Genomic DNA, 27,889 nt, shown 5'->3' with positions numbered 1-27,889 from the left:
GTGGTGCAGCAGCACACCCTCCCCGCGTGCGCGCGTGCGTGCGTGCTTGTGAGCTGCTGGGTTTTATGGGTCCAACAACAGACGGAGGAGTACACACTGGGATCGAAAGAATCAATTTAACGCACGGAGGATTCCGGTGTGATTGCGCAATCTCACCGGGAACCGGAGGAAGATTAGAAAGAGACATTGAATTAGAATTGGAAAGAGAGAAACGGAGTGGGAGATTGAAGAAGGGAAATAGGAAAGGAGAGAGGTGGTTGGGGGGTGAGGGGTGTGTGTGTGTGGGGGTGGGGGTTCGCGGTAGTTCCCTGCCACCCTTCTTCTTCCTCCTCTTCTTCCTCTTCTCCAACGAAAGGAAAAGGGGCGAACGAATGCTAGGCACGGAAGCTTCCCATTGGTCAGTCTGGGGTCAGCTGGTCTCTGCCTTCCTCCTCATACCCCTCCTCACCCTATCCCGTCTTCTCCACACGCGCGCACACACACACGCACACACACACACACACACACACACACACACACACACTCTCTCTCTCTCTCTCTCTCTCTCTGTCTCTCTCTATATCCCATACTAGCACTCAGCCACCCAGATCCCCCCACCCCCCTTCCCCTTCCCCTCTTCTCCCCCTCACCCCACTCCTCCCAATCTGCGATAAACTAAGTGATAGCAGCAGCCCGTCGGACTGTCGGCTATAAAACACAACAAATCATAAAGTGCGGGCAGGGGAAGGCTGAGGAAGGAGGACGGGAGGGAGAACCGTTAGCCGTTAGCCGTTAGCATCCTTCTACTCCTCCTCCTTCTTCTTCTTCTTCTTCTTCATCGTGTGAGCGTTGTTGTTGTGTTTGTTCGTGCCCTCCTGTCCTCCCCTCTCCTCTTCTTCTCCTCTCCTCTCTCTTCTGTCTTCTCTCTTCTCCTCCTTCTTCTTCTCCTCTCCTACTTTCTCCCGATGAGTTCCTATTTTGTCAACTCCACTTTCCCGGTGACGCTACCGGGAACGGGTGCTGGCGGGCAGGCGGCGGAGTCGTTCCTGGGTCAGATCCCGCTCTACTCGTCGGGATACGCCGCCGACCACCCGCTCAGGCACTACTCGGGGGCAGCAGCCGTTTCCGCGGCAGCGGCCGTGGCGTACGGCGCCAGCGGCGGCGTGCACCAGGACAAACCGTACCCGGCGTCCACCTACTACCAGCAGGCGGCGAACGGAGCGTACGGCGGGCACCGGGCGGCGCCAGGCGTCGGCGTAGGGGGCGCAACCGGAGCCGGTGCCTGCGACTACGCCACGGCAGCTGCGGCAGCTGCGGCAGCGGCGGCGGCCACGAGCTTTTACCGGGACAAGGAGCACCCGTGCAGCCTGGAAGAGCACCAGCTCGCGTTGAGCCAGGACGGCATGCGTAAAGCGGAGTGCGCTGGGCTGAGTGGAAAAGGGATGTTCGGTGAGACGATGGACGACAAGCTGCAGTCCTCAGCCCCCATTTATCCGTGGATGCAGCGGATGAACTCGTGCAACGGTGAGTGTCTCCTTCTTCTTCCTTTTCCCCCCTCTTTCTTGCATATTTTATGATCCCCGTCATAAAACTGACGTTTGCTTCCTCTGCTCTCTTTCCTTTCTCTTTTCCCTCCTCCTCCTCTCCCAGTAGCTGCTTTATGATCCCCGTTTGTTGGCCTGTCAGTCAGTCATGTGCTCGGTATTTTATTGTCCGTCATAAAGCGGGTTTGTTTGGGTTGGAGCTCCTGATACTGTATGTGACCTGCTGACCGACGCTGCCATCGAGCAGGGGGAAGAAAGTTAGAGAGGAAAAGGCTGTCAGAGAGTGTTGTGGGTGAAAACAATGAAGAGATAGAAAGATGGATGGACAGAGAGGAACCTAAAAGCATGCAGTCTTTAGTTTCTATTCAACTTGTGTCCGTCTCCATTCTTTTATTTCAGGGTTTAAACATTCTTCCTCTGTCGGGTTGACTTTAAACAGGAACAAATAAGTCAAATTAAAAAAAAGATTCTCAACAGCTTGCATTTAAAGAGAAGACGTGTTATTTAATTTCTTTTTTTTTCTTTTTTACTTTTTGATATACCGCTATTTATGCAGGAAGAATGGTATCACAGCTCCTGTTATTATTACTAATTTCTTTTATCACTACTTCCTTTGTGTTATCTTAAATGGAGCGTGTTCAACTTAGCGCAGACAGTGTTATGCGCTGTTTATTCATAACCGAACAGATTAGATATTAGACTTATAATCAGGCCTGCCAGTGCTACCAAATTCGGAGTGAACGTGAGACATTCAGGGTCAGCTATTTGATGTATGCGACTGCCCGAAAGAAGCATATAGTCTGTCCTGTTTTCCACTGTTGTGTGAATGAAACCATAATTATGGCATTATCTTCGTGGGCCACTGTACTGCAAACCCGAGTGTCTTTGTTTAGAGGAGAAAAGCGGCCTGTTGAGAGTGTAGTGAGTAATGGAGGATGATGCAGCAAGGGCTACTGTTGTACAAAGCCCTGCAGGACTCTCGGAGTTATGACAGATGAGGTGGAAACAGGCTCCGCTGCAAAAAAAATAAAAATAAAAAAATATATATATTTGAGGAATAAAACACAACGCGGGTTATACATGACAGTTGAAGATGTAAATGGCAGCTGGAGAGAGAACAGAGTGGCACAGAAACTCTGAGTGCTCCTTCATAATCCGGTTTGGCTGAGTTTTTATTTATGGATGTTTAGATTTAGATACGTGCCCTGAGCCGCGTGCGGTTTTCCATCCGTGCTCTGCCTTTGAGATCGATACCGAATCTGAAGCTGCTAAACTGACAACATGGCGATTTGTTTACCACCGGGGGCCAAAATACTGTTAGTAAGGATCAGAGGAGACTAAGCCATGGAAGATCATCCTCTCCAGGGGGAATACAATCTGAAATACTGTACTGCCCTTACTTTTAATACTATTATTATTATTAGGCCTATAATTAGTATTATTGTCATTATTACTGTTATTATTATTATAAAGTGTGAGGTCGAAATTTAAAACACTGCGTTTCTTTCTTCTCTGCTGAATGCTGCTATTCACCAGTAGAGACATTAAAACAGACATTTCAAAGTGAAATAAATAAATGAATGGGTGGGTTGTTCATGTTTTTATACGGCGTTTTATTTTGGTTCCCAAAAAAAGAATAAAAAAAAATATTAATTCCAGCCTTCAGCAAGGAGAACGTTTCTCAAATGAGGCCTGCTGGTCTAAAGAGTCAGGTTAACAGAAGAGATGACATCTTAAAAATCTGTAAAGCCGCTTCATGGAAGAAAATGTGCACTAAGCAGGACACCAAAGCACTTGGGGACTGATTAACTTCTGGATTACATTCTAACTTTATAGGACCCAAATTGCTAGGTGGGGAGAAGCATAAATTGTATCAACGGGCATCTAATCAGCAACACCCCCCCCCTCCCCCCCTGTCACCAGTCAGTCTATGTGTTATTAGTTTGGTTAAAATGTAACTTTCTCTCTGTCTTCCATTATCTCTCAGGGACCTTCAGCAGCCCCGGGAGGCGCGGGCGGCAGACGTACACGCGCTACCAGACGCTCGAGCTGGAGAAGGAGTTCCACTTCAACCGGTACCTCACGCGGCGGCGGCGGATCGAGATCGCGCACGCGCTCTGCCTCACGGAGCGGCAGATCAAGATCTGGTTCCAGAACCGGAGGATGAAGTGGAAGAAGGAGAACAAGCTGATCAACTCCTCTTCTTCCTCGTCGTCCTCTTCCTCCACGGTGAACGGTGCAGAGGAAGAGGAGAAACGGACGGAGTGACAGGAGGTGGAGGAAAAACAGACAGATGTAAGACGCAAGAGGAGGATGGAGAAAAAGACACAATGCTGGTGAAACCCTTCCTCTTCCCTTCTCAAAGTTGGTCCTGGCGTTTGGTCTGATGTGAAAACTCTGGGAAAAGTAGCCTACATTTGATTTGATTTTTATTTAATTTCTTTTACCTGAGCAGGGGTGAAACATGTACAAAAGAAGGAAGGGGGGGATTCCTTTTTTGGATCCCTCAAAAAATGTATCCAACTGCCTCTCTGTGTGGTCTGAACAATGGGAAACAATTCGTAACAGACTCTTGAGAAGGAACCGTGTGACTGTGTAAAGAGCAGATAGCCTACAATTAAGAAATGAGGAAAAATAGAAACAAGAACATAAAACGAGAGAGGGGGGGTCAGGCTATGGGATCCGAAGTGTATTTAAAAATACAATAAATAAGTAACAGACCGCCCAACGGTGACAAAGTGTGTTAAGACACAACTTCTTGTTGCATTCCAAGAAAACCACCTAACTGCTTATTCTACTTATTTTTTATTTTTGTCAAATGTGCTTACTGTCTGCCCAGCACTTGTTTTGAAGCTTTAGAACTTTATAAACGTGATATGTGTATATATATATATATATACCTTCGTGCAAACACGCTCACAACAGTGTGGGGAGGAAAAACTATTTGAGAAGTGTATAGGCTGTCATATGGTGTTCATATTTAAACTGTATAGAAATAAGCACGGGGGGGGGGGGAAGAAAAAAACACCTTGCACGGTGAAAGTCATGTAATTGCGGGTAGGGGTGGGGGTAATTTAACCTTTCCAGGTGTTTTACTTTTCCAATATAGAAGGGTGCGAGTGGGGGAGGTGGGGTGGGGTGGGGGTTGTTAACCTACTGATGTTATTCTCCAAACTACCTAAAAAAACGTTCAGGAAAGTGTATATTTTATGGATTTTTACTTTGTTTGTTTATGTTATACTGTTTTGTCAAGTAATTACGTATACTACCTATGAGAAATGTTCAATAAAATGTAAAGTAGTCTATGTACTGGGAGAGATTCTTCTTGGGAGGGGGAGGGGAGGGGGGGGGGTATCTATCAGGCTTCTAAAACATTATTGAACAGCAACGTTTTAGTTTCTTGTGAAAGGTGACCACTGAGGAGTAGAACCAGTTTGGTTTTATGATTTAGTGGCCTAAAGACACCCTCAACCTTTTACCCTCTTTACTTGAACCATGCTCGCACATATTTACGGCGCGCGAGGCGAGACCGCGGGGGCCGAGGCCGAGGCTGCGCACGCGGTTTGTCCGGAGGGGGAAGTGAGCTAGTGCTGATTGCGGGCTGGACTAATTGATGACCAGACCGGGGGAGAGAAAGTTGACCTGTCCTCGAGCCGACCGGCCAGACACGTCACACACACACACACACACTTCATCCAGACAAAGTGGACAATGTCCTCGCGACCCTTTGAACTCTGCTTGTCCCCTGAGTGACCGGCGCGCGGGTTCCATCTCTCGGCAGCGGCGACTTGGGTTTCAGTGATGCACGCGCCATAAACACAAAAAAACCACCCGCCTTTTTCTAGCTTATCTCTTGCAAATTCATTGTTGACATGAATTGATAACACGAAGAGGCACAGTAAACTGCATCAACATCAACGCAGGAAACTCGCCATTGCTTGGTAGGACCACCACGCTGTACTGAGTATCTATTCTCATAGTCAACTGACATAGACATTTTATTTTAATGAAATCGATTCATAAAAAATATATTAAAAGAAAAGCTGTTTTGATGTTAAAACATCCACTTACAACACTCATACAGACACATTTAGTTACCGTAATGCTATTTAGTTTGCATGAGTAGTTCATCAATAGCATACATATTAATAACTCCCACTACCAGGCATGTGTTCTTAGTTTCGCAAAGAAAATGATTCTAATTCTCAAGCTGATTGAATGCTATCCCAATTGTTGTCCTGACTATATTGAGTTGGAGTAAGTGTGCTAATAAAAGCCCATCCAGTTGTACAGCATGCTGCCAAGGTTATCTAGACTATGGCATGGTTTTTTAGTAAATAATTAATACCACACGGAGACAATGAAATATTTTCCGCAGTCTGTGTGTGAGAGAAGCAAGTAAGTTTAGATTTAATATCATTTAATTCAGTTTAATAAGCTGTTGTTTTGCAGTCTTCAGAATATAAAGTTAATGTCTTGTAACAGGCTGACAACCTGTTCTGGCTTGGTGTGTTATTCTACGGCCTTTTTTTGTTTGGCTCTGACCATGCCAGCCAGTGTCGGTGGTTCGATTCCCACAGTGAGAATGTCTGCTGTCAGGAGAAGTGCACGCTGGCAGATGTTCCATGTTAACACAGTGGAAATGGTTTCACTGTGACCCAGAGGGCTCATTTGACAAGCCAACACATACTAACTGCGCACATGTTTTTTTTCTTCATATTTTTGATAAAGAATGGTATGGATCTTTATTTTGTCTACGCTTTGTATCCTCCCTCATTTTTAGAAGGTTTAAAAAAATGAGGTTCTGAGGTGGTTCAGCAAGAGTTTGAAACGGTTTCATTAGACCATAAACTATTCAAAATCGGTGACATTTCAACTTCAGTTAAAATAGGAAAATTCTCCAAAACAGAGGCGTCTTAACAACATCTTAACATCCGTGCACAGCTTGAAATGAAGATTTAAGTAGTGCTCACATTTGTGCAATGGATGAAAAAAAAACTTTGCTATTTAGTGGATGATTTTATCCATAAACAATCTGAGCAGAAGCACAATTCAGAAAGTCTTGATCTACTAACAGGAATCCTGACCGTCCTCACAGCTATTGGGCAAACTGGAGAGCTAGCAAAACAGCATTATAACACCAGAAAAATGCAGGAGTGGCACAGAGGTAAGTCAAATCCAGTTTGCAAATGGTGTGTTCTATGCTAAAATCCAAAATCCAAAATCCACCAGTGTAGAACTCTTATCTGAAACTGTGGAATTAGTTTGGACCAAAGTGGTCAGCGAGCTGTTTCACGGTACAAATATTCAGTGTGGTGGAAATCTATATATAACAAGGGGAGTGTGTTCAGAAGTGTGTGCCAACTGGGTCAGTGCCTCCCCCTCTTTGGGTTCTGTGCTTTTAAGCCCCTCGGCCTGCTTTCAAGTCAACAGATGGCTGATTTAATACGGGCTATTGATATCAGAACTCTAGTGAGTAAAATAATAAATATATCTGTTTTGTGCATGTGTCCACCCCTGTTGCTGGCTGCTGCAGTTGTTTTATTCCCACCACATACTTCTGAATATTCAAGATCATTTCCATTCCAGCTGCTTGGTTCTTTTGCCGACACTCAGTGTGAGAGCAGCTGAGTGTCTGAAATGTGGCCTGCAACTACACACACATGCAGGAGCACATTTATGTACACACAGTCCCCCACAGAGCGCATCCATTTGTATCATTTCACACAAAAAAGTCTGGAATTCTTCATGCCCTGTGTTCCAGCCTGTGTGCATATATGTGTGTGTGTCAGAAACATGCACAACCGAGTGCACGTTGAGGCCTAATAACACACACACACACACACGCACGCACACGCACACACACTTACACAGACACACACACACAGAGGCACCCTGGCTGAAATGCATCCCAACCCTGGAATCAACAAATCATAAATCAGCAGATTTCCATCCAGTGTGGACGTCACAGATCAGGTTTAACATTCCTCGTCTGCAGCTGGAAGGGAGGCTGCAGGGGGAGAGAAGAAATAAAGGACAGAAAGAAAGAAAGAAAGAAAGAAAGAAAGAAAGAAAGAAAGAAAGAAAGAAAGAAAGAAAGAAGCAGTATAGTCCAAATCTGACTTTCCTTCTCAGTCATGACTTGGTGGCTTCAGACAGTGTGACTTTGGTGGGGATGGCTAAGTTACTTTGGTTAAAGGTAGTGTTAGACTTTGGTCATTTTCACAGTTTATTGTCAACATACTTCCTGGTTGACTAGAGCCAGACAGAAGCCTGCCCAGGGACTGCAGTTGAAAAGTAGTAAATATGGCTCATTTGTAGAAATGGCTATTAATGTGCACTGCCCCTGTAACTTTAAATTGCAGGCCTATGAAGTCAATACATTTTTTTAAATGAATCTACCGTATTTTTGCTACAGTGGAGAGGATGTATGCTTAGTACAGTAAATATGACTGAGACAACAGCAAAGAGGGAACACTATACAACATCATGTAAATAGAAAAAAATAAGAGTTAAAAGTTTTTGTATTGAACTCGGTTGATGAGGCCACTATGTGTGTTTAAGGTGGATGATTGAGGTAAATATCGATGATACTCTTAGAGACATTTCAAGAAAAAAAGTAAAGTAAAGACGTGAAATTGTTTTTACCGGCCCTGAATGCATCACTATCTTAACACAGCTGTTATGGTCCTAGGTGCACAGCGACTAATGGGCCTGTGCGGCATTTATGTCGCAGTAAATATCAGTTCCTATTTGTGACGTCCCGCACGTCATTGATGTTGTAATTTTAATTGTTTCAGTCTATGTTTTGTTGCTGTTATTAGACTATTATTATGATTTATGCTGTTCAATTTTTCAACGTAGGTCTGATTGTGGAAAACTCTCAAATGAAGGCGTATGGCAGCGTTGGTTGACTGATATTACGGGTCTGTCTGCTGTGTTAGATATTCCATTATTAACAGGTTATTTTATGGTTTATGGTCACTGGCTCCTAATTCCCAGCCTAAGCAAAGGTCAATTAACAGGCCTGAGCGATGAGAGACACATTCACGCAGAAAGAGAGAGAGAGAGAGAATATTTTATACCAGCTCTCTCATACTCCTTTTCGAGGGTCTACTCTCTCCCTCTCCCTTCTATTTGTCTTTTTAATAAGTGCAATACATTATGTCTGCAGTAGGTGGCGCTCTGAGCTCACCCCCGGCACCTCCAACAGCAGAATAAAGGATGTGTGAGAGACAGGGAGAGAGAGAGAGAGAGAGAGAGAGAGAGAGAGAGAGAGAGAGAGAGAGAGAGAGAGAGAGAGAGAGAGAGAGAGAGAGAGAGAGAGAGAGAGAGAGAGCTTCCCCCGCCCATCCCTTCATCATTAGAAACCTCAGAGCATGAATTACCTCCAAAGTCATCGGCGAGAATTTACGACTGGTCAACAAAAGCACGTGACCGCCTCCCCCCTCTTCTCTCTGTCTCTCCTCCCTCACCTCACCCCTCACCTCCCCCATCACACACACACACACACACCCCTCAATCCAGCACACTGACACACACACCACCCCACCCCCATATTTGGACGGCGCATACATAGCTAAAAACGAAGTACAGTGCAACGCCATAATTCACTAATACATCATAAATCGTTGAAAGTACCCGCGTTATAACGACCAAGAGAAATCTAACAAATCAAGCGCCCCTTAGTACTCAGCTGTAAGCCTGCAACTCTCTAAAACAACCTAAATGAGCTCTTACTTTGTAAACTCGTTCTCGGGGCGCTACCCAAATGGCCCCGACTATCAACTGCTAAATTATGGAGCCGGCAACGGCGCAATGAACGGCGGGACGTACAGGGACTCTTCCTCCGCCAACATGCACCATGCGACGGGCTCTTACGGCTACAACTACAATGGCATGGACCTGACCGTCACCAACCGGGGAGGGGGGAGCGGCAGCGCCTCCAACACCGGAGGACACTTCGGGGGCGGCTCGGTCGTTGGGGACTCCAGGGGCTTCGGCTCCCCAGCACCGGAGACGGGCTTCAGACAGCCGTCCAGCTGCTCTCTCGCCTCTGCGGCAGACTCCCTCCTGTCACCCGGTATTGGAGAACCCAAACTGGGCGCCCAGAGCTCGTCTCCCCGCTCGGAGCAACCAGGAAGCGGTAATCTCAGCTCTCCAAATCTGTCCTCCACCTCCTCCGGCGGCAGCGGCACGGCGCAGCGCTTCACGGAGCTGGACGACTCGTCACCAGAGACCGAGGAGTTGCAGCACAAAAGGGACGCCGGCCACGGCAGCAACCCGCCGCCCAGGACCGGGCACCCGCAGAGGCAAGAGGGCGGCCCGGCGGGATCAGCCGCTGGCAGCACGACGGGCAGCGATACTCAGCCACCACAGATATTCCCCTGGATGAGAAAGCTGCACATTAGCCATGGTACATGCTGTTCTTGTGTTTACAGCTTATTAGCTCTGTATCATAGGGCGATAATATTCATAATGCCGACTCAATAGATTCTAGCCAATATGTTTGGACACATGGGGTTGGTGACAGTTTAGGGCTTGTACAAACTACACGGGGAGCCATGGTGCTCTGCGCCTCTTTGCATGTACACTAAAGATTCAGCAGACTTATTGCTGTTTTGATTTGAGTCGAGTAAACTGACTGTTGAGAACACACACACATTTAGCCACGGTTCTTCATTTTGTGTGTGCACCCCACGCAGCCTTTTCCACTGCGCCAATTTAATATTGTCATGTAAGTGTCAGAAATCAGTAAGCGAGGCGTTTGAACCTCCCAGTAGAGCACAAAATGTCTGTTGTATTTTTGCGTCTGGCTTTCCTGCAGATACAGAGCAAATATTGCCGTGTGTGTGTTGTACTTATTTGGAAATCAGAAAGTCAGTAATCAGGACAGCTGGCCAGCCTCTGGTTAACCAGCTGCAGTTGTGTATTAGCGTGTTTTCTTATTGCATCAGGGTGCAATTCGTTTTGCATTTCCCTCCTGTAGAAGCTAGGGACGCCGGGTGGTTGCTCCTCTGTATTTTCTCCCTCTTTTTTTATTTAGCAAATTCCACAAAAGCGTCATAAATCTGTCACGGGAGAGGCAAGCCGGGCAGCAAAGCCCAACAGGCTGAGTAGCGCAGACAGATCCGGGTGGGAAAAGAAAAAAGAAATAGAGGCCAGGAAGGCTTTTGAGGCTCTTGCTCCTTTGAAAAGTGAAGCTTTATTACGTGTGGGAACTTTATTAGGGAGGTGAGGCAGAGGACGGGGCAATTAAATCCCGAAGGGAGCCAAAGGGAGTCAAAAGGGGGGAATAGAGAGGGTGATGGTGAAGAGGGGTGGTTAAAAAAGAAAACAGTAATGTGACAAATAAAAGCAGATCTTTTAGCACAGGCTGTGGAGTGGAAATGGCAGAAATAAAATGTGTGAAGAAAGACTGCTGTCAGAATAAGGCAACATTTCTACACACTATTGTTGGGCCATTACGCACGTTCATTCTGATGAAACTAAGGGTGAAATCAACCTTCTGTATCGTGTGCATGTGTGTGGGGTTATAGAGGGGGTGGACACAATAATAGCAACACCTGTAGCTACAATATACCAGAATGCAAAGCAACAAACCTGTAGAATCCCTTTGTAACGGGACGTGCTGATCCAATAGTATTTTAGTTGGTTATTTTATACTAGGGTCCACCCGCTGTAGGTGTGCAAATCTAAATGATAACCCTTTTATGTCACATGTTGGTGCATCCAACAACCCCCAACCACACACACACACACACACACACACACACACACACCTTAACAGCCTTTTGTTCGCTCCAAACCCTCAGATATGACAGGCCCGGACGGGAAACGGGCGCGGACGGCGTACACCCGCTACCAGACTCTGGAGCTGGAGAAGGAGTTCCACTTCAACCGGTACCTCACCAGGCGGCGACGTATTGAAATCGCGCACGCGCTCTGCCTCACGGAGCGGCAGATCAAGATCTGGTTCCAGAACCGGAGGATGAAGTGGAAGAAGGACAACAAACTGAAAAGCATGAGCCTGGCCACCGCCGGCAGCGCCTTCCAACCCTAGAAATGAACCCAAAAAAAAAAAAAAATCCATACCTCCATTTCTGTGGAAAAGTTACTCCCATGTACAGGCTTCCCGGGAGGGAATAGAGAGACAAAACAGGAAAGAAAACTTGAAGAAAACATAAAAACGCCAGAAGAAGCCGGCAGAAAATGGAGAAAAAGAAGACGGTGATGCAGAAACATTTGTACAGTGTCAGATTCCAAACCCAGATTTTAAAAACACTTCCTATTGTCAACGGAGTACTGTACAGCAGCGCAGCACTTTTTATTTGTTCAGCATGTTGGTCTTTGGTGTTTTAGGGCAATGTACAAAAAAATGACTGTGGTACTTGCTCTTGTAAAAACAAAAAAAAACTTAGTGTTCCTCTATGTTGTTGTCGTTTTTTGTTTTTTTTTAAATCTGTCCCGATCAGAGGAGTCGAGATAAGGAAAGGATGAGTAATGCTACCTAACTACGCTTCTATTTACGTCCTCCCTGACAACCTTGCTACCTACCTGTTGATGTCTATATATCGCTTTATGTGTCAAGTGCGATGTTTTATATTTGACCAAGTGCTTTCTAGAGATGTCAGCATGTGAGCTCTTATTCTAAGTTGTTTACAGCCAATAATATGTGTATAGCCTCCAGTTTGAGTCCCTTTCTCTTTTCTCTTTCTCTCTCTCTCTCTCTCTCTCTCTTTCTCTCTCTCTCTCTCTCTGGCAGACATTTGCCATTCAAATCTGCTCTTATTTTTATTTAGGAAGCAGGAAAATGTGTGTGTGTGTGTGTTTGTGTGTGTGTGTGTGTGTGTGCGTGCGTGTGTGTGTCTAAAAACAAAGCCCCGCTTACCTCCTTAATGTTGTGTAGCTCTATTATTCAAAAAGTGTAACTGTACATTATTGTTATTATTATTGTAATTATTGGATTCATGTTTCAGAAAGGATGTATATAGATATATATTAACATTTTTAAATGTGACCAGTTGGCTATTTGTAGTTGCAGATTGTGTATGTGTGTGTGTGTGAGAGAGAGAGAGTGCGTGAATGCTCGCCCGTGAGTGGTGTGTAAAAGTATGCGTGTGAACGCACGTAAGATAGATGGCTACTGTACTGTAGAAACATTTACGCTTTCTGCCAATGAGCTTTTTGTATTTGTTTGTAACTTACAGTAAAAAAACAACAACAATAAAGTTCCCCGCATACTCATCAAAAGCAGACAGACTCAACCAACTGCTCCTGTACCAAACTGCCGCACAAATGGCTTATCTGGGGGTTGAAGAGCATGACATTTACACAAGCCAAAGGTTTTAGAAGTCGTGAGGTCCTGCTGGGGCAACGTCCTCGGCCGAAAACTAGTTTGGACAAATGAAAGGGGAATCTTTGCGCCGGTATGAATTTAATGTGAATAATTTAAATAATATGAAAAAGTGTGTCGCGAGATGACATCAGCCGTCGGCTGCCAAACTCAGGCTGTGGTTGGTGTTTCATTTTATAACGTCTACCTTGCTGAGAAATAGCCCGGGATAGTGTGGTTGGTCCGGATAATGCCCAATGTGGGTCTGGACTAATTGCCTTACCAAGCTGAGTCCAGTTCTTGCAGATGAGAAAATGTACTTTCTTCTTCTGTGCGTTTTCGTCTTCCACCACTTTCTCCATACTCTTGTGCGTATTTCGGAGCCTTGTCTCATGAAAATAGCTTTAATAACTGCCAGGGTTTAATTCTACCAAATGATTCAAGCTGGACAACCGAAGTGCTTCAAACATCCGTCCAGAGGCCTGCGGTCTGTTTTCCAGGCCACATATTAACCCTGGACGCCAGATTTCCAAGGCGACAACTCTACTGGACCTCAGCAGCATCACAGCGTCAGGATCACCACTCACGAAACAAGTTGCATAAAACACACACATAGCCTACACACACAGAACAGACGCACAGGCCAATTTCCATCCCTGCTGACCAATTCTGACAAGACAACAAACTACCCGCGGTGGACAAATTGGTCACTTTTCTCTAAACGGCCTCCCTTTTTCCGTCCTAACGGAGGCCACTCCCGGCCAAATTAGGTTACCTTTTCCCGATTTCCAACTGTAAACAACCAAATTAACTTTTAAACTCACCGACTGATACTGCCTCAGCTTCCCTGCTCATACACGGCTCTATTTGCGAGCTGGTGAAGGGAGGAGGAGGGGGGACGAGGTCCAGCTCCGAGCCTCATCTGGACACAGCCGCTATCTCCTGCCTCATCTGTGTGCGTATGTGTGTTGAGATATTTTTTTTTAAAGCTAACCTCCTTCTGCTTTGGGCCAAACTATAAAAAGAGGAGGCAGCTTTGACATTTACATGTCAAACGGATGAGGGTTTTTATCTCCAAGTTGGATCGTAAAGATCAGGCCTGGCCTCAGACTGATACCTCTCACTGGCTCTCCTCTGGTCACGTGGGGTCCATAAAGTTAGTTTTATGGTTTTGGGGAGTTGACAATGTACTATATATTTCACATTCTAGAAAGCAAGTGACGGTTTAACGGCTTCGCGGGGATCCTAAAGGGGTCAGTAAAGTAGAGACAGAGCGCGAGGGAGGGTGGTGTGAGTGTGTGTGTGTGTTTGTGTGAGAGAGAGAGAGAGCAGGCCACTACCGGCCGCTGCTCCAGCTCCGGTTCACTCGCGGAGCCCGGCGAGCTCCACTCTGTGCCGCTCTGGAAGCTAAGAACAGCCGGTGGATAGAAAGAGCCAGGACGCGCAGTAAGTAGTGTTTAAAGGCTGTCTGTAAGTAGGAGCTCTAGAGAGGGGAGGGGTGGGAGGTGGCAAAGGAAGAGAGAGCTGTGTAATTACCATGTCACTCACTCACTGTAGTGCTGCTGTATTAACGCGCTCGCTGAGTGCCACGAAGCTCTGGTATATTTGAGAGGTTGTTGTGGCTGGTCCGGACCGCGCGACGGTTGTGGCGTCACAGATGGACTGAAATGGTGTGTGTGAACACTCGCGCAGTTTTGGGTAGCCCCCAAAATACGCGTTTTAGTGCGTGCGTAATGATGGCACGCATTGCACACAGGAGACTGGCTCAGTGTGGAGAGGCGGCTGGCAGCAGAGAGAGTGGTTTACATCACTACAGTCTTTGTGTATCCGTGGGTGTCAGTATGTGAGTGTGTTGGACACTGAACTTTTACGAAAATAAAATGAAGAGGAAAACGTCGGTGCGGTTATAATGAATATGGTGTGTTTGATCCCTTAATAATACATTTAATGTACAGACCCAGAACAGTTTTTTTTGTTATGTTGGGGTGGGGGGGGGGGGGGGGGGGGTGAAGGTGCGGAACTAGTCTGACTGATATGTTCTCTCTCTTTTGGATAACAGAAAAATATGAGATTCATTTTATGAAGTTAATTCACATTCCCTCCCTGATTGATATTACTGCCCTTCCAACAACTATTTATTAGAACGTATTGTATTATTAGCCTTTGTATTGTTGTGTAAGGAGACTGTCAAAGTAAGCTTTTTTATTACATCTTTACATATAGCAATAAACGTCTTAAATGCTGAATCTTGCAGCAATTTTGGAGAGGAGCGTTTCATTGTACGTTTGTTTTGTCGCTTTTACGCACGGCCTTTGTGTGCGTAAAAATGCTTTCAATGAATTATTAAGAGTTGGAGAAATGCCCGCGTGTGCCAACATTAACCAAGACGTAAATGGACACACACACACACACACACACACACACACACACACACACATACACATACACATACACATACACATACACATACACACACACAGTTGTGACATGCGTCCTTGGGTACAAGAAAATCTTTGTCCGTCCTTCGCCCTTGTATTTTCCAGGCAGGATGGGTGTGAGTGAAAAAGCGTCGTGGATACAAACATTCCCAAGGCTCGCCATCAGGGTCCTTCCAGGTTGTTTTACACCAGAGCTATGGCCTGTTGTTCGCCTGTTGTAGAAGTACTTAACTTAAGCGGTTTTTGTTGGAGAGAAGCTTGTAAATCAAATCAAACTGTAACCAGACGCTTGGGCTTTCGAATTAACCTCATCCAGATAAAACTTCCATGAAATTATTGAAACATAGGGCACAAAACACTCAATCCAAACCAACTCTAATAGAGGATTTAAAATTACAGTAGATGTAAACTATTATCAGCTGTCTTAAAAAGCTTTTAGATCATGTACTGACATGTTTCTGCAAAGAAAAGGGGCATCAAAACTCTCCACTGAACCAAATATTAGTAAAATTAGGACACCCATGTAATGCATTGAAACGTGATGACAAGCCAAACACTGCACCAGAATTTATGAAACAAGCGTGAAACCAAAACTTACTAACTTAAATCCAACAGTCACACCGGAACTCTTCACTGATAGCACTGGAGTCCTTCAGCCTGTCGAATAGACTGATGGAAATACACATCTCAATAATATGAGTGACACCAGCCTGATTGAACAACATAAAATGTTAATGGGAGTACTAATGAGGCCACGTGACACAAAACCTCTTTACTGAAACAACCTGATGGACTTCTACATGCAACATCTCAACAAAACACATCCGTTTTACAACCAGGAATGACACACCGCCAGTTAGAAGGCCAGTGTCTCTAATATTGAAGAACAAACATTTACACCTCATGTATCCGTTGAAATCAACGGTAATGCAACGCAATTGTTTTAATTCTTGCATCCACAAGTACTTCGCATATATTGGTCGAAAACGCCAAAGCCGCCAAGCAAACACCTTCATGTGGCGTTATGACATGATAATGAAATAACGGTGTTGTGAATAAAAGGGGAGAAGGGGGAGGTGTTTACAGTAGGCTGTAGTCTCTCACCGCTCCCACCGTGCCCTGGATCTTCAATAGTTCTCCACACTGCTTCCCTCTGATGTCTGAAGCGGGACTCGAGCTGTCAGACAGCCCGGCTACCAGTCACGGGGCGTCGTGCTCTCCCCGCGCACGCCCGCTCCTTATTGCTTAGATCCATCATGTAAATTGTTTAATGTCTCGTGTCACGGCGGACGCTCATATTTCGGCATGCACCGAGCGGAGTTTCAAACTTTTTTTTTGTTTTTTTGGAACAGTCAGTCAGTGCGGCGTCACAGCTCCCGGTAGATAACTTTAATTATCAGCCAATCCCCTGTGGTCAAACTGGCGGTGAAACAAGCTTGGTCACAATAAGTTAGTTCAATTAATAGTTCTCCTAGTTTGTGTTAAGGCCGACCTCAACATGGCGCCCTGAAGAGGCCGACAAATACTAAGTATGGAGAGGGGGATGCTTCCCATCATTCACATACAACGCAATATAGTTATTATTGTTTACTAAAATCAGACAAAGTGTATATTGAAGTTAATTTGGATTAATTTGGCAGCAACAATTTAATTTCAGGAAATGCAGCCTAATATAAAGTAGGACAGACTCCATCCGCTAAGGAAGGCCTTGAGATCCGGTTAAAAGCTCCGGTGAAAGGTTGTTTTTCTTCGTCAAAATGTAGGTTTAGTTTTAGAAGGGTTTCCTTATCACAATAGGGGTATTTTATTTTATTTCAAGAAATTTACCCCATGGCGTATGCCCATGTCCAATATATTTTTTAATTAAGTATAATTTTTTTCTATCAACTTTCTTTAACTCTCTCAAATGAAGTTTTTTTTTTTAATACAAAGAATGATTTTTAACCAAACCCGTTCTTACAGTATTTATGTAGAGCGGACTACTTCACGGATGAGTGTATTTCTTCTCTCCACGACCACACCGTTAATCCGGTGTCCTCTGCACCCCGCTAATAAGAGAGGAGGCTTCTGCTCTCGGAAGTGCTCTCTGCTCTCAAACTCTCATTTATTATGTTCACTTTACATATGAAGCGAGCCTGCCCCAATGCATTTTGGGTCTGGGGATTCCTGGCGCTGCCCTCCGCCTTTACGATTGTTTTTTACAAACTTCACACGAATGTTTTTCAGAGTCATGCTCGGGATACCACAAAATATTCAGACTGGAGGAAAAATATCAAAAGTCTTCTCTGCCAAATTATGGTTAAAAAAAGAAGAAGAATTACAACATATGCCATTAAAAATCGGACTTTTTCAATTTTAATTTGTTCTTCTAAAATTAGAAATACTGAGAAAAACGTATATTTCTTTTCAGGCTGTATTTATAATAGGGCATTAACCCTATGTGGTTATTATATCCTATATTATCCCATTATATCAGTCAGATATGATTTCCGCTGTACACTAGGTTTATCTGGGTTTTAAGGAGATGTTTATTTTCCCCTTTTTTATTATGTTACAAAGAATAAAATAAATAATTATTATTCTCCCGTTTGACCTCTTGGCTCGTGAACCGTAGACTAAGTATTACCAAACCAAATACCAAACAAATAGGCCTACCAAATAAAACAAACCAATTGCCCTAATAATAATAGTAATCATAAATCTTGCACGTTAGCTGAGGCCGGCACGTTTTATGTATGTTTGTATGTTGTACAACCAGCCTCTTTTCCATCACGACAAAAATGAATTTTGTAGCCTACATCCGGTGTGAGATAACGGTTCCCTGTCCTACCCCCTATAGACTAGTGTGTGAGACTGTGTGTCTGTGTGTATGTGTGTGTATGTGTGTGTTGGGAGCGGCCTGGGTCCTTGAGGAAGTTTCAGTTCAGTAAACAGGAAGGCGAAAAAACTCCACAATTCATTTTTCATCAACTTCCTCGTTTTAATGATGATACAGGAACACCCCCAACAACACACGGACCCTACCCACCCCTTCCAAAAATAAAAAAAGACCCACACACAGACATGACACGCGTGACACAAATGTAGTTCCTATTCTTTACGGGTAAAGTGAGAGAGGCTGTGGCATGAGAAGGTGCAGCAGCGGCTCTGTATGGCCTCCTTTGTTTTTGCTGTGTGTGTCATCTGTTTCCCGTTTATGTACACAGGGCAGCTCCAGCATGCAGAGCCGCTTCTCCTCGCCATTATGCGTATTATGTGTATTATGTGTACGGGCTTGCTGCTCCTTTGAACCTGTCGAGGCTGTCAGAAGGCGCTGAGTTTGGCTTTACAGTCTGTGTGTTGGTGATGATGAGTGGGGTGAGTAACTAATGCGACTGGCCCTTTTTCTTCATTGCATTGCAAAGGTGTGTGTGTTTGTCCATATTTGTCTGTGTGTGAGAGAGTCGCGGGCTTTGTGTGGGAGTCAGTGGGGTGTGTTTTGTTGTATTTGGTGGGTTTATTGGCAGGGCATGAGAGAGAGAGAGAGGGGGGAGGATGACCCGGGTATGGGAAGGTCTTGCGTGTGTTTTCCTGCACTGTATCGTAGGCTTGGCACTTTCGGTGCTTTTTGCTCTATTTGATAATTTGAGGCGATTTCGTTCAATTTCAACTATTTTCTGCGTATTTATATTCACCCAGAAGTCCATTCTGTGGATTGGAGCTATAGGTGGGGATATTCCTTGTCCTCTGCAATCACACGAACACTCTGAACTACTTTCCTTTTTCCCCCTCGCAGCATCTCATGTGATTGCTTTACGTTTAAATCGGTATTTGCGAGGCCTTAATGTCTTCTGCATACTGATAGGGGTGAACCACGCGGCCACGCTCCATGAATAATGCACGAGTAGGAGTCACCGCGAGGTCAGCAGACAGGCTCGAGCCACGCAGGCGCGCAAGGGAGTGAAGATGGCATACTGCGCCACACTACCTCCCCCCCCAATCCCTATGCGTGTGTGTGTTCGTGCGTTTACTTCCACAACATAGGGGAGAGGAATTAACTGGCCGCTTTTATTTGCCTGTCTGTGTTCCCCATTTCCGGGTCAGAAGGGAAGGATGTTTACCTCAGACAAACCAAACATTTCCACAATTTAAATCAGGTTGGCCGAATAGCGGTAACACGTGGTTCAGCCAAGCACCAAAAAATCATGGTATTATGCACACGATTACAGTAATTATTATAGAACATACCATAATGTAATTTGTGGAGAGAAAAAGAGGTCCAAATAGGCTACCACAGATTTCAGTAAAGAGGGGTGACAAACATGTCTGCATGAATTACATTGCACCGTTGAATGCTGGAAATGAAGCTTTGACTGGGTTGTTATTTTAAACGTGTTTGCAGTCAATAAAAACCTCTATCAATGCCGCTTGAGACTGGGAATATAGCTGCAGTAGGTTTTGTTTGCCTTGGCGAAGGGTAATGACAGGCCGATAACCTTTCAAATATTTAAAGTTAACCATGGTCATTTCTGGGTATTAAACTAGGTTTAATTTTAGGTTATGCCGTGTTCAATGTAGCTACGCCTCAGGGAACAAACTCTAACTGAATGACTGTTGGTTTGAGACTGATCTTGAAAAAGTTATTTAAATGTGAGCCTTCTACTTGTGACTTTGTGACAGAAAAGGTACAGATGTGCAGTCAAATAAAGGATATTATCAATGCAACATGTGCATTTAGTCAGTGTTATTGTCAATTTAAAAACAGCCATTTCTAGCATATCAAGGCAGGTAGGTTGGGCAAATAAACTAGGCTACTAGTTACTAACAATAATAATAATAATAATAATAATAATAATTTAATAGTTGTATTATTATTGTTAGGCTACTATTAGCCTATTGTAACGAAATTTAGCCTGGGTCTTTTGTCGTTGCTGCTGTAATATCAGTAGTAGGCCTATAGCCTTGTAGCCTACTGTAAGGAGCCGAGGATTTATGCTTGTGTTATAGCAGCAGCATTTCAAATTGAGCTTGTTTCTGTCCTGAAAGTCGCCACTTCCCGGGCCTTTTCCGTCACAAACAAGAAGGAATGAAAAGTAGCCACATTCCAGGTCAATTTAGCCTACTCCATGGTTTCGATGTGTGCCAGAAGATGATATTTTCCCAGAGAATGCAGCTCCCTCGCGCCGCCACCAGAGCCCGCTTCAGACCAGGACAGCGAGGAGCACGAGCCCCACTCTGTACAGGCCTCCCTCCCAGCACGCGCCCCCGTCCTTTTGAATACCACCCGACGATAACCCGCAACAACCCCGCGTCTCTCCCTCGCTGTTTAAATACACAACTGTCAGAACTGTCGCCATCTTTTGCAGTTGATGAATGGTGAGTGTTAAGTCCTTAGGTGTAAGGTGCAGAAAGAAAGATAAAAAAATACCATATAAAGTAGGCGCTGTCATTTAATTTCTGCCTCTTTTTGAGAGGCTGCCTATGTATTTTCTCATTGCTGTTGTTAGCCGGAAAGAGGACAACAAACACTACTCAAGCTAAGTAGCAACATGCTAGGTTCGAAGCACAACACAGGCTAATTTTCAAGCTAGCAAGTGAATTAAGACCTAGTAGAGGCTACTGTAGCTGGTTTTTTTTTCTTCTCTTTCCTATGTCCTTCTGTCTTCCTGCCCGAAGCATGAGAACAGCCTGGCTGGATGTCCAAGCTAATAGTCAGCCTACAGCAGAAAGTTCACGGAGTTGAAGGGTCAAAAGTTCACCGTCGTGCTTGAGTTCCGCCCTCGCCTCTCCTCACTCACTCGACTCCAGACCAATTGCTGTATGTCAAAGGCAAAAAAAGTGGGAGGGAGGGAGTAAGAGGAGCAGAGGTAGGGAGAGGGTACAGATGAGAGAAATGATAGCAGGAGGCAAAGGAGAGGTGAAGGCCTGACCTCCCCTTCCCTTCCCCGGTAACAAAAGCAAAGCTCCTCCTGCCGCCGCAATGTTACAGAGAGAGAGGGAGAGAGAGATGAAGGGAGAAGAAAGACAGGAAAAATGGAGGGGTTGAAGGTGGTGGTGGGAGGGCAGAAGGTATTCGGTGACATGGAGGTGGGTGGGGTGGGTGGATGTCTGGGGGGGTGCAGGTGTTTGGCTACACATTTTGTTCACACCAGCTAACATTTGTATTTCATATTGAGTCACTTTGTTTGGCCATGGGCAAAGACCTTATGTTAAGGAAAGGGGGAACCAAAATGAAACATAGCGAAAATAACAATAGGCTATTTCCTTTATTATTAAATCAACCTTCAAAATCCGCTGAAACTAGGCCTGGTCCAAATAATAATACAAAAAATAGGTAGGCCTACACAAGAAGGCCCAGATAAAATAAAACAACACTTTTATTAGCAGCAACCATTCAAACAAAAGTGCTGCCTCTATAATACAATTAATATATTGACAGAGACGGTCTATTTTTATGTTGATGAAATAATAATCAATATTTATCAATTATAGCCTAAATCTTATAGGAAACAATAGTGCCACGCTAGTGGTGTGTCTGTCTCTGTGTGTGTGCGTGTATGTATGTGTGTGTGTCTGTGTGTGTGTGCGCGCGTGTGTGCGAGCTGCACAGCCAGATATTAGGGGATGTAAAGTGGTGTTTTATGCTTGGAGCCAACAGCTATTTATAAATCCCCAAACCATTTTGGAGAGGGAGTTTAGCAAAGCAGAGCTCTTCCTCTCCTCAGCATTATCAGCACCATCCTGTCAAAATAAACTCTTATCTCGCGCACCATCCACAAAATATTACTCTCCTTATCTGATTTTTCCACTGCAAGATTAATGTCTGGCCCTGTTTACTTTACTAGCTGAGAAGAATGAGTCCCATTTTTCTTCTGCTTTCTGTCTTTCTCGTTTTTATTTCTGTCTGCCTAAAGTTAAGCAGCAGTAGCCTAGTATATATTGCTGTTGAGTTGTAAGACATTATTATTATTCGATTTGTTTTGTTGGGATTGCTATTGAATGTTCTGTGGAAAAGAAACTTAGCCCTGTATATCAAGGAGTATTCACACAAACTTAGCCAGATGTGGAGAAAACAATCATACAATAAGTAATCTGAAAATAGTACCCAATTTAGGGTTAATACATGTTTGTTTTATTATCGCCGAATAACCGAGCCTGTCGTAGCTGACCCAGTTTGATCTGGCAAACAGTTTTGACTTCAATCAACGAGACAAACAAGCTGAACTCGTTTAATCTCAGCTTCGGTTGAGTAGCAACGTCTGGACACATATTGTTGGAGCTATGCTTTATGGTTAAAATAGTGGGACAGGCAGAGGGGAGGGGAAATGAGTCGCCACAGATGAGCAAAATGATAATTCAGTAAATAAATAATCCGTTTATTGACGTAAACGCGCTGGCCCTGGCTGGCACGGCTCCCCCCCACACACACACACACTAAAAAGGTAGACTAATGGGTGAATAACTACGTTACAGATTCCGTCCTTCTCCAAAGGTTCATCCCGAGTTCACCAAATTAACTCGATTTAAAATGTAGCGCGCGTGCGCGCCTGTAGGTTTGTCAAACGTGCCGTGTGCGCGTCCACGGCACTTCTAAAACGTCACGAATGAAGGTAAATAAAACCTATAGGCAATTATTCACAAAAACCCATAATATAAAACGAAATGGAACATAAGCAACAATAATGCACATCTGTTTTCAGTAACCGACACGGTGATAAAAATGTGTAAATACAAGGAAAGTAATAGTAGTGAAATGAGCAGGGATAAGTGTGGACATATGGCTGCAGTTAACTCGATAAAAATCCATCGGCGGGTTGCAGAGTCGAATAACATCAATATAAATCCACCTGATACCTCCGTGTCTGATCTCCGCGCGGCTCAAAGCACTAAAGAAGGTTTACACGAACTGAGCTCCAATACAACGCATTACCAAATATTCGTGTTTAAGACTCTGAAGTGATGGTGCGGTTATTCACATGTCAGCGTGCACGGTGGTGTCATTTATATGTAGGCCCTATGCAACAAAGGGAAAGGGAGAAATGATCCTGGAAGAAAAGAAAATCTGTGTGTGAGAGAGAAAGAAAAAGACCCCCCCTCCTTCTTTCACATCTACTGACCATTTTTCTTCAAAGTAATGACTCCGACTCAATGTGGTATGACGGAGAGAGAGAGAGGAGGGAGAGAGGGACGGGTAAAGAACAGAATGACAGAAAGAGGGGATGAAGGAGAGAAGGGAGTTGGGAGAGAGAGAGGTGGAAATGGCTGAAAGAAAGGGTGTGGAAAAGGGTGGGGGGACGAGGAAGGGGGGGAGAGAGAGAGAGAGGGGCTTGGTTGTTCTCGGGGTGAACGGGAGGTCAGCGCGTCTCACCAATATTAAAATGTGTACCGGGGACGCGGAGTGACACGCCTCGCCCGTTAAACAAAGAGTGTGCCAAACTGGCAGATTAATTTGAAAACTTGAGTCCATGCACACACACACAACACTTAATGCCTTAAAGAGCCCACAGTCTCCACAGCAGCCCTGCTCGGTCTCCTCCAGCCCCAAACTGCTCGCTGTAACACCGGGAAACACTTGGAACGGCCACCGGTGATGGGGGTTTCCTTTATCATTTAACGCCAATTTTGTCGGGGTTTACGCACGGAGCGCACCGTGCTGATGTCGCAACGTTACGGTGACGTGTTTTCTTTTTTTTGGCTGGATTATCACCGTTAAAGTGGTTCTAACTATAAACTATTATTGCGGTTGTTTAAACGCGGATTCTGAGCGATGCGGTTTGGATACAGTCATGTTTACACTTTACCGGAGACCGGAGTGTGTCCGTCTCTGCGCGTGTGCGTGCGTGCATGCATGTGAGCTAGGGTGTCCACGGAAATGACAGCGATTTTTTTATTTTTTTATTTAAGATACCACGAAGGATCCGAAGAGGTCAAAAAAAACCTGTGGCGTCGGCAGAAGAGAGAGGACAACTGAGGTGTCAATGCTTCTCTGTATGGAGAAAGAAGGGAATGGAACACAGCTGCCGATGTGTTGGAGAGAAGCAGAAGAAGGAAAATGAAAAGCAAAATTTCATAATCATAACAAGGTGAAAAATGGTTGAAGCTGATGTGACGATGACACCAGAAAGGAGAGGCGGATCCGCGAGCTACAGAGGAGTGAGTACACAAAAAATAGAAATCGACTTGTATAAGAGGAAGCTGGCTCATTTGCATATCGTTGTGTGTGTACGTACGCTTTCTTGCTGTACCGTGTGTGTGTGTGTGTGTGTGTGTGTGTGTGTGTGTGTGTGTGTGTGTGTGTGTGTGTGTGTGTGTGTGTGCGTGTGTGTGTGTGTGTGTGTGTGTGTGTGTGTATGTGTGGCAGGTGTTTTGCCCATGCTGGGAGGAAGGGGAAGACCACGTGTTGCAGGAGCTGCCGCAGCACCCCCTCCTCCTCCTCTTCCTCCTCTTCCTCCTGTTTCCAATACACTAGTTTATAATGACTTTATTATGGTTATTATTCTAAAACAGTTATATTAAACATATGTCTTAGGTTACACTGTCTTTTACATATTTTGCAAGTGTAATATTTCTAAGTTGTACATATTTGTTTTTGTCTGTTGTACTTTGTTTTTTGTGTATTTCCTTTCGGTAGGTTTATTGTATGCACCAAACACCAACGCTAGTGCCTTGTAAGCGAAAACGTAATTACGTCGTACAGCAAAACGGACTTACGCCATACAGCTTTTTCTGACTCTGATTCTTCAACCGTTTATATTTTTGAAGCCCCATGTCCTTCACTGTACCTTCACCATCATGCTGGTTAATTAGTGACTTACTAAGCCACCTGGGGCTGTGTGACTACAGGGGGAACTATTTTGGCAATCATTTAGGTTTTGCTGTACCTCCTCTGGTCTAGCTTATAATAAGGCCTACGTGATAAGTTCAAATTCCAAAGAACATCATCAGATAGATAGATAGATAGATAGGACTCAGGCCGAAATGCACCCCTGGACCCCCCCACACACACACACACACACACACTATCATATGGTTACTGAGGGTGAAGGTGAGGTCGTGGCCAGTGGAAGGTTAAAGGTCATGGACAACTTTCTCCCTCTATAGTCTTAAATTCAATTCGAAACATATTCATATAGCTGATTTAATACATATTACAGATTGGTCCATTACTAAAGATTGTTTTTGTCCTACAATAGCCTATGTTGATTTTCTGCTTTTGTCACAATTCCTGAAATAGTAGCGTTGCTGAAATTCGTTGCTAATGTTAGACATGTGGCATAAATAGTTCTAAGAAAAAAATCCCTTGAGCTTGAATGAACTGAGAATGTTTGCAGTTGTTTCTCAGCATGAGCATTGCTGCGGTTTTATCAGTTAGCATCCAGATGTGTGTTTTTTTTTTTATTATTATTTTGCCGATAGTAGGACATGGTGTATCAAGCATTTTGCCAGTAGGAGCCTGCAGAAAGCGCCAGTGGTTTCAGCTGTTTATTATCCTCTGCTGATTGCTAATGTGCTGTTTCTTTGATTAGAAGCTGGCTGTGGAATAAAACGCTCCCAGTCTACGGGGAGCATTTGTTTCTTTTCATCGTTTGTGCTCCTCCATCAATACAAATGCTGCGCTCCTGCTGTAGATACACCCGGTCTGTGTTCTCCAACCACTTGAAATATGCTAGCTCATTTTTAGAAGGCTGTTTGGATGTTTTTAAGCGTCTATTTAGCACCAACAACGATTATGCGGGAGCTTTGAGTAGAGCTGTTTTAATGTAATTATGTTTTGTATTTTTCAGTCATGAAGAAAAGGAGGAGGACACGTTTAACTTGCACCAGGGAAATAGTTTGGTTGGAGTTATAGTTGCAGTGTGACTCAAAATAAGGGAGGACCTTTTGGAGATGTGAACGGTAGAACCGACTTTTATTGGATGCTATTCAACACAGATAAAGCCATGTTGCAGTCAGCTCTTGTATTAGTCTGTATTTCTTTCCGTGCCACAGTTTTACCTGACGCGCTGCGCGCCGCTGGTCCGAGCTTCCACACAATAGATATATCATAAAACACCTTTAGATTAATACTTGCCATAGGGAGGGACAGGCCTCTGCACCACTTCATTTTTTCTCTCTCTCTCTCTCTGTCCGATACTTTGCATGACAATAACCAGGGGAATGGACCTCGATTTATTTTTCAAACTGCACAAAGGAGCAAAAAAACATTTCTCTTCTTGGTCTCTTCTTGTCCCCAAAGCTTTTCACCTCGGTAATATTTCAGAACATTGACAGGTGGTCGTTGCACATAATGAGACTGTTTAACCCTTCTGTATATGTTCATTTTAATTTTCTCATTGTGGCTTTATACCAGTTAAGGCCCGCCATTGAACAAAAAAACACATGTGTGCTTTTAAATGTAATGTCTCACACTAGGCTTAAAAACAGATAAACACTAAAAGCTAACTTGATTCTATAAGCGTATTATTTGTTACGCAGCTGACAAAATGACAAGTTTATTCTTCTAGAACAAGCTGTTTACGGATTGAGTTGCCGTCACTTTTAAATCTCACTCTATATTTCTTGAATATGAAAAGACCCCGGGGCTATACAAACAACAACAAAAATCTTACCTTCACGCTCGTTAAAATGAATCCATTTTAGAACACTTTTTAATCACATTTGTGGTAGGAGTATAGAAGCAGAGAGCGACAGCTTTTTTCAGCAGCTAAACAACAACAACTGAGTTTGTGAGCCGCTTATGGGGCAAACTTGTTAAAAAGGTCGTAAATTGTGAGTGGGACTTAGGAGTTATTTATTCACCCGGCTCTCTTCCGCTCCCTGAATATTTTATTGCTTTTTATTTCACAACCTTCCTCCAAAACCTTTTAACCTCCGGGAAGTTACCGTTTGAGCGTGTTTTGTGTTTGAGCTGTAAACGTTGTTGACCCGCAGTAAAAGGCAAATGTTTAAATCCAGATCCGCTGACCTTTTCCACTCACTGTATCCCGCTGCACGTCAGCCTCTCTCAGTCGCTTGCGCTGTGAAACGCGCTGATATTACATGTCGAAATGTTACAGCACAGATAAACCCCTATAGGCCTATGGTTTATGCTTCCCTATTGACGCTGGATCCAGTACTCTAATCAAGCACCTGTGTGTGTGTGTGTGTGTGTGTGTGTGTGTGTGTGTGTGTGTGTGTGTGTGTGTGCGTGCGTGCTGGGGTTGAAAACAGGACATTGGTTTTTCAGGTGGAGTTCCACTATGGTGAAGTGGTCCTTAGCTCGCTGACAGGTTTATAATATTTATAATATTTAAATCGACTAAACGGCAAAGTAAAGCAGTCTGTTTGACTTTATTCGTTTTGAACCGACTAATTGCAGGCTATTTAATGGGAAAGCGAACAGCTGCATGTGGTGTCATAAGAGATCCCGGTCTTACTTTGTTGGTGTCAGGCTTCAATACACTGTGTCTGGGTCATATAACGCTATTTGGTGACAAACCCAGTTTGTTTTTCTTTCCGTATCTAACATCTAAATATCTCCGAGTATCTGTGGATCTTAGGTGAGCACGTTGGCCTTTACCTGTAGCCGGAAACAATGCCCCCCCGCCCTCCCCCGTTCAGCTGAATGGCTACTG

At 44.4% G+C, this 27,889-nt stretch overlaps 3 protein-coding genes across 6 annotated transcripts in view; all 3 read left to right on the top strand.

The window, feature by feature from the left end:
• The window catches only part of hoxb3a (homeobox B3a), a 94,382-nt gene that overhangs the window by 9,996 nt on the left and 56,497 nt on the right, over positions 1 to 27,889 (top strand). The window contains exon 1 of one of the 4 annotated variants that reach the window (XM_028598634.1): positions 14,245 to 14,304. The exons of 1 other annotated variant lie outside the window; for it this stretch is intronic. The gene's annotated coding sequence lies outside the window, so the exon portion shown is untranslated. Of the gene's footprint in view, positions 1 to 14,244; positions 14,305 to 24,358; positions 24,429 to 27,889 lie in introns of those variants that run through there. 2 more of the 4 variants (XM_028598633.1, XM_028598637.1) reach the window with 2 other exon arrangements.
• Positions 945 to 4,187, top strand: hoxb6a (homeobox B6a). The gene is made up of 2 exons (XM_028598641.1): positions 945 to 1,503; positions 3,511 to 4,187. Exons 1-2 carry the CDS (start codon positions 945 to 947, stop codon positions 3,789 to 3,791), a joined length of 840 nt encoding a protein of 279 aa, XP_028454442.1. The 3' UTR covers positions 3,792 to 4,187.
• hoxb5a (homeobox B5a) lies at positions 9,098 to 12,691 on the top strand. The gene is made up of 2 exons (XM_028598640.1): positions 9,098 to 9,939; positions 11,339 to 12,691. Exons 1-2 carry the CDS (start codon positions 9,252 to 9,254, stop codon positions 11,584 to 11,586), a joined length of 936 nt encoding a protein of 311 aa, XP_028454441.1. The 5' UTR covers positions 9,098 to 9,251; the 3' UTR covers positions 11,587 to 12,691.

This window comes from Perca flavescens, chromosome 15 (genome assembly GCF_004354835.1).
Source record: "Perca flavescens isolate YP-PL-M2 chromosome 15, PFLA_1.0, whole genome shotgun sequence".
Lineage (NCBI taxonomy): Eukaryota > Metazoa > Chordata > Actinopteri > Perciformes > Percidae > Perca > Perca flavescens.
Note: the sequence above shows the minus strand (reverse complement) of the source record. Positions and strands in the feature narration are given on the sequence as shown.